The sequence below is a fragment of the Girardinichthys multiradiatus genome, chromosome 3 (genome assembly GCF_021462225.1).
Source record: "Girardinichthys multiradiatus isolate DD_20200921_A chromosome 3, DD_fGirMul_XY1, whole genome shotgun sequence".
Lineage (NCBI taxonomy): Eukaryota > Metazoa > Chordata > Actinopteri > Cyprinodontiformes > Goodeidae > Girardinichthys > Girardinichthys multiradiatus.
In genome coordinates, this window is record NC_061796.1 from 8,871,231 (window position 1) to 8,877,803 (window position 6,573).

Here is a 6,573-nt window from a genome sequence, read left to right on the forward strand (position 1 = left end):
ACCACTCTTTGTTCCAGTTTTATTGCTGGAGATTTTCCACTGAGTTCCTGCCTCAGAGTTTATGACTCTTTGTCAAGATTTGGAGCGATCAGCTGATAGAGGCTAAAGGGGCGTGGCACCACCGTTTTATCAGCTGATCGCTGCAATTGAGACATCAACACAACAGGAGGATTTCTTTCTATTTAACCCAAATTACACATTTTGTCCATAAAACTGCTGGTTTGATCTTCATAGACACTAAATGCGCATATATATTTTTCTTTTATTGTCATTGTTAGGTAGTCATTTTTATTCCCTTTGTGTAGAATGGTGCTTGTTAGTTAGGTGAAGGTTTTTGGACCAAAATAATGGTATATCAGGATTATGTGGCTTCAATAAATCTTCATATATATAATTAAGAGAAGCGTTTGTGTTTATTTCGTGCAAGAGTGATTTATCTGTCAAAACAAGGTTGAAGTTCCCGCACCTTCAGTGAAGTGAATAAACAGTGACAGTTGGTGGTTTTGGTTAATAATTTGTAATTATTAAAGAGCTTTGAGCCCATAATCACAACACCAGAGGACATCTCTGATTTCTATTTGTAAGTAATGATTTTTGGTTAAGAAATACATTTTTTTCAAATTATAATTTTAAATTATAATTCTTGATGAATATTAATTAATCAATAATCATAATCCTTACAACACCAAAACGAGTTGCTCTCAGACGCACCTCAGAACAGGAGTAAAAGAGGGGCCTGTGGAGCTACAATAACAAGGAATTCAGACCAAAGCATCGCAGTTCTACTTTATCTAGACCACAACTGAATGAAAAGGAAGAATTTAAAAACATGATATGTCTGCTTTAAGTGGGTTGGTCTCAAACCTAAAAAAATGATTCCCATCCCGCAATGTTCATGGTCTCTGAGAAGTTTTAAATAAAAAATAGATTTTTGAGGCCACAAAGAAGAAAAACAACTTCACATGGTGTCCATATATTAAAATTACACATGGTGACAGGACTCCCGAGTCAGTTAAAACAACTAACTTTACCTTTGTTGCTGTGTGAGAACAGTTTCATATGTCAGTTTTATTTTAAACAGTTTAATAAAACATTTTACATTCCTTTCATACAAGCTTATTTTATTACTCAAATATATTTCAGTGTCCCATTGGGATATTCAAAACATTTGCAGTCATTATTTATACATTTAAATTAAGCCATCACATTGGAAACACTAACAATTTTTAATGATAAAAAACTATTTAACACCTGTAAAAAAAATACTTTTTTTAACATTTGGTAATACTGATGAGTTTAGCTGTCAATAATGTTACAGATTATTCTAAAATGAAATCCAGTAATTGTTTAAAAATATTTTCAATAAACAGAAATAATAAGAAAGGTTGCTTCAGTCCAGAATGGTTTCCCCACATGGAGTTTTGAAACTTTATAGACTGCAGCCAGGGTTCTGTCGCTTAATTTCTTTAAGAATGCTATCTAGTCTATTTCCTATGGAGCTAAACTGAGGAAGCCTCAGGGTGTTTGGAAGTTCTTTAAGCTGCTCTGCAGAAGCCTGGGCCAGCCATGCTATGATCTGATCCACAAGAGGGCCTTTATGCTTCGGTAGAGCTGAGTCCCCGTTACGCTCATCCTCTTTCTTATGAAGGATCCTGTTGTGGGAATAAAGATGTTTTAAGTTTTAGCAAGAGATGAACAGAAAATAGAAGAGAACATTTTATAGCAGAAAATTCTAAGTGTAATCTTACCTGTGAACAAATCTTTTTAAATCTCTTTTTTGTATCCTGTTCCCGCTAAATAATGCAGACAGGACTGCCCTGAGATCATCACCTGTGGATGAGAATGCCAAATGTTTGAAATAAAGTCAAAATTTCTTGTCTTACATAAATGTACTAAACTACTTTGTGAATTTTAATAGTTTTTTGAGTGCTGATAACATAAAACTCCAGAAAACAATATTCGCACCTCCATTTGCAAAACTGTCACAGGTGCCACACACTTTGTCGTAGAACGCTGAACCGTGGAGGAGCATGACGTTGCCGCTTGAGCAATCCCGATGTTTTACACACAGATCTAGAGTAGACGATGAGCTGGAAAAATACCCCTTGGGGCATTTTTCACACACAGTGTCCTCTGTTCGTGTACCTACAGCAGGATAATAAAAATGTATAATTATATTGAATTGGGAACAAGAAGAGTGAACATTAAGTTCAGCTGTAAAATAAAAGATCTCATAAAGATGCCTTTATGATGTGCACATGATCGTATTATTAGCCTTGACTATGTTTATTAAAGGTGGTGTTACCTATGGTCTGAACTCCATGTCCGGGGCCACACTGTGAGTGTCTGACACAGAAGTCATCTATCATGTAAAAGCCTTCTTTGCAACGACAGACTCTGTTGTTGACCGGGGAGCACTCTCTCTCCACCTCCTGGTTTTGTGTGCAGAAGATATTGCAGTACAGACACCTGGGCAGGTAGTTCCACAGCTCCGTGAAGTGGCTGCTCTGGCACGGTTTACACTTTGTGGGTGTGGTGGCAGTGCAGTGAGCGGTCATGTGACTCCCCGGTGGGCACTTGTTACACTCGAGCATTTCACCAGTTAACCGGTCTTGATGCTTATAGGTGGGTACTGCCAAGGCGATGCAGAGAACGCCAGGGAGCAGGACTGCTAGGGAGAACTGAGGAGAGAATCATTAATGGATGAGAAATTAATAGATCCCTGCTAATGCCACCTTCTTTAAAACAAACTTCATAGCAGGTCTCACTGCCATCATAAAACATCTTGTGCACCGTCCACTGCTTTGAAAGGTTAACCCCAGCTCCTTAAACTCACCCACCTTTAATTCCCCTGATCCCTGCATGAAATGCGTTTAATTCTTACATCAGCATGTTTGGTTTGCAAACTCGTTCTCATAAACTGACTTTTGGAAACTACCTACTGAATAACTCAATCAAGATAACTGGGTATTGCAGTTGCTGTAAAAGGCAAAAAGAAGTAAAAAAATTATCATACACCAGTGGCATAAAATTATTAGTTAAATGTATGTATAAGTAATTTGTCCTACATAGTTCAAATAGTTCTGTTTGTTCAGGATCAAAATAGTTTAAGTATAAAATTAAATTTCATTCATTATTAAAGCTCTAACACTCACCAGGCTCATGATGTCTTCACTTCTGCGGAGAGGGTTTGACATCGGGACCAATCTGAATTTATAGTGACAGAGACGAGGAAGTCTCTTTTTGCGTGGGTGTTTTTTTGTGATCTAATGATTTGTTAAACATGTCAGAAAGGTCAAACTACTTCCCAGGTGATGGAAAGTAAATGGTTAGAGATGTATTTCCTGTTGTTAATGTACACTTTGTTAAAAGTGACTTCTGTGTGTGATTAAGTAACTAAGAAATAGTTAAAATGAGTAGAAAACTGCTCATTTTCTGGAATTTTATTGCTTGCTGTATAAGTACATGCAACATTAAATCATACTGTTGTTCTAATACAAATATGTTTCTCCTGCCTTCATGAAAATTAAGAAAATAAATAAAGCAAATTACAATAAACAGCAACATGATGATCATAAAGACTCAGGTTTGGTTTGCAGTTTTGTATCATTACGTGGACTCTGGTGTTGGTTTTATGCCTTAATGTTTTGATTTTTACTCATATGTATGCATTCCAGTTCAGCCGCTTCTTTCTCAGGTCCACCTGGTAGCTTTGGCCAGGTACGATTTCCAAATGCTTGAAGTTGATACGTTCATCTGTGCAAACAGTTGAATTCAAGCATACATACCATGGGGATGTCCTGCCATCTTACTGTGCAAACTGCGCTTATCTACGTCTGAACAGAAGCAGAAGACTTAGTGAAGATCCTGGCCGAAGATGGTAAGAGAGTTTTATTATCATCAGTGAAGTCTCGGGCTGATATGGGCTGAAAGGCCACTCAGCAAGGAAGAAGTAAGTTCTACCCAAAGCAATATAGAAAGGCAAAATTACAGTGTGCAAATGCACACAGGGTCAAAGAGACACGCCCCGCTGTCTGGTGAAATAAAAATTAAAGTATTTGGCTATAATGACTATGGAAGCCTCAGAACATCATTCCATCTGTAAAGTAGGAGGTTGGCTGTGTCATATTGTGCGGTGAATTTTGCTGCATGAAGGACTGGTGCACTTTACAAATTAAAATGTAATATCATGAACTTTATATAGAAATATTGAAGCAACATCTCAAGACATTAACGAGGAAGACTAAACTCTGGGGCAAATTGGTCTTCCAAATGAACATATTGACAAAATAATTACAAAGTCTGTACTTTGGAGGGGCCATCACAAAGTCCTGATAGAAAAGGTGTGTGAGACCAATGAGGCCTACAAACCTTACTCAGTTACTCTATTTTTGATTGTTCAGATGGAAAGCCAATTGGATGTGCTTGAGATTAGCTTGGCTACAATGGGATAATGCATGTGAAATGCATCCCTGATAAATAAACCTAAGCAGAATTTATTTTTGGCATTTAAATGATCAAATTAATTCACATTTACAGAGTTTTTAAAGAATGCAATATGCTGAAGAGACATGGGCAAAACACTGACACAGACAGGCTCATCTCTCCTCTACGTGCTCTTTCCAGCCTCACTGCAAATAAGTGTCTGATTATAGGGTTTGAATTAACAGACAGACATTTCCATTGTCAGTACACTGTTTCATGACATTTGACTTCCCTGAGATAAAAGTAAATGTCACTCTTTAAAGTCAATAACTGCAACTGCTCTTTTTTTCCACCAAAACTACATGAAATTGGTAGAGCACTATTTTTTCTCTAATTTCATTCATTGTTGAAGTAAAAAGTTTTTAACAACTAAGTTTCAAGAAATTGTCCTTTTTTGCACAATTTGAAAGACTCCGGCTTCCTCATCTTCCAAGAAATGTCTCTTCTCATACATTTGCAAGAGTATGTGTAATTTTGCACTACTTTGTAATGTTTGAAAAACCTGAATGATCTTTTTTTGCCTGCTGATGTAAATGAGGCTGATAAGTTCCTGCTGTCCTTTGAAGAACATGTTGGTGACTCAAAGGTATGTAAAGTGTAACGATTTGCTGTGTTTGACAAAAAGTCGTTGTTTCAGTATATGAGTGTTCTGTGAGTCAGATAGATACACGTGGCATCTCTTCCTGTTTCCGCAGAACACTACATTCACGAAATGCAGCGTCGGATTTAAATGAGCTTACTGACATTTTATATGCAAAAATCTGTTATTTTTCCAAAATACACTGAGCTACGTGTATTTTAAACTATAAAAAGGGGCATAATTCCTTTTACACATACTGTCAAAAAAGCCTTAATGCAAGCCACCTTTCAAAAAATATTTTGAATTAAAAAACATTAATACAACATTACTTAATTATATTTTCCAGATCATAAAGCATTTACTGTTTGTCTAAGTAAAATATTAACTTCATATTGGTATACATTTCAAGAATCGGCAAAATATTTAATGTCAGTGCAGCGAATATAAAAAAAATAAATAAATCAAATCTACCCTTCTGCTTACTAAGCAGAGCTATGTCGATAGGTTGGACAGCACCTATGAGAATAACATGCAAACTTATTTTCCACGTACGTATGATTTCCCCTTCTTCTCCACCCTCTCCTGGCAAACCACTATTCTATAAAGGCCACTAGTGCCAAAAAATCCAAAAAGAAAATTACCTTAGATATTCCGTTTTTCCAGTTCTGGGCTTGCACGTAGGGTTGCTTCAACTGCCCGAAAGGATGAGGATAACTACATTCCAGTAAAAGAGCGCAAGCTTTCACTTCCATCAAAAGCTCCAACTGACCATGGTCTGTCAATAAAACTGCAGCCATCAGTCTCTTTCACTTTCAGCAGTGGCACACAAGCATGGAAGACATTCCTTTGGTAGCCAGACGACTGCAGACATAGGACTTGGAAGAAAAAGCTACCATTTCAAGTTATCCAGGAGTGAACTTTTCAGGAAATATAAGTGACCAGAATCATTCTTTAGAGTTTTAAAAAAGGACAGTCTGAGTAGTATTGGTCTTGCATAAGAGGCGCTCTCATTTGTTTACCCTGATGCATCAGTCACACAAATGGAGTTCTGACGAAAATTCAACCTGGAAGACTCACCTCTACTTCCGGCTACATCTAACTACTCCACCACGTTCTCCACGCCAACCAATCAGCTCCTGGTCCGCATTCCTCTTCAGCCAATCATCCCTACAGGCTTCACTTTAAAAGACCTTCATACGCAGATTCTCCTGCTCTTTAGCTGAGCTTCGATCCTCCTCCACCTCATCTCCACCATCAGGCTTCAAACTCTTTACGACTCCCTTATGTCCTCAGGCCTCCACTCCACCACCAGCCTCCACCTCATGCCTTCCACTGGGGTCCGAGGGCCAAAAGAAAGCAAACATCAGCTAATAATACATAAACTCCTCTGATTGCTATCTCTGTGTTTCTCTCATTGTGAGTCTTTCCAGGTTGAAATCTCCATTATCTCTCTTATGTACCAGTACTACACATTTTAGATTATTATTCCACTCTTCCCAAGAACCATT

General features: G+C 37.7%; 1 protein-coding gene across 2 annotated transcripts; it reads right to left on the reverse strand.

Moving 5' to 3' along the window:
• Positions 1–1,053: 1,053 nt before the first annotated feature.
• On the reverse strand, positions 1,054–6,069 carry LOC124865939 (tumor necrosis factor receptor superfamily member 6B-like). Of its 2 annotated transcripts, none has more exons than XM_047361469.1 (5): positions 5,707–6,069; positions 2,306–2,681; positions 1,966–2,145; positions 1,749–1,830; positions 1,054–1,652 (listed from the first exon to the last, which is right to left on the reverse strand). In XM_047361469.1, the coding sequence occupies exons 1-5, from the start codon at positions 5,860–5,862 to the stop codon at positions 1,430–1,432; spliced, it is 1,017 nt and encodes a 338-aa protein (XP_047217425.1). In that variant the 5' UTR covers positions 5,863–6,069; the 3' UTR covers positions 1,054–1,429. The 2 variants fall into 2 exon arrangements, with proteins under 2 accessions (XP_047217425.1, XP_047217426.1); XM_047361470.1 differs by lacking the exon at positions 5,707–6,069 and adding an exon at positions 3,156–4,591 and having other exon boundaries at positions 1,105–1,652.
• Positions 6,070–6,573: the final 504 nt, after the last annotated feature.

Excerpts from the sequence above, each read along its gene's own strand:
- LOC124865939 (XM_047361469.1), bottom strand. The coding sequence starts at position 5,862 with ATGGCTGCAGTTTTATTGACAGACCATGGTCAGTTGGAGCTTTTGATG. Across the intron at positions 1,831-1,965 it reads TGACAGTTTTGCAAATGGAG|GTGATGATCTCAGGGCAGTC; the intron begins GTGCGAATATTG and ends TCTCATCCACAG. Across the intron at positions 1,653-1,748 it reads TTAAAAAGATTTGTTCACAG|GATCCTTCATAAGAAAGAGG; the intron begins GTAAGATTACAC and ends TTCCCACAACAG.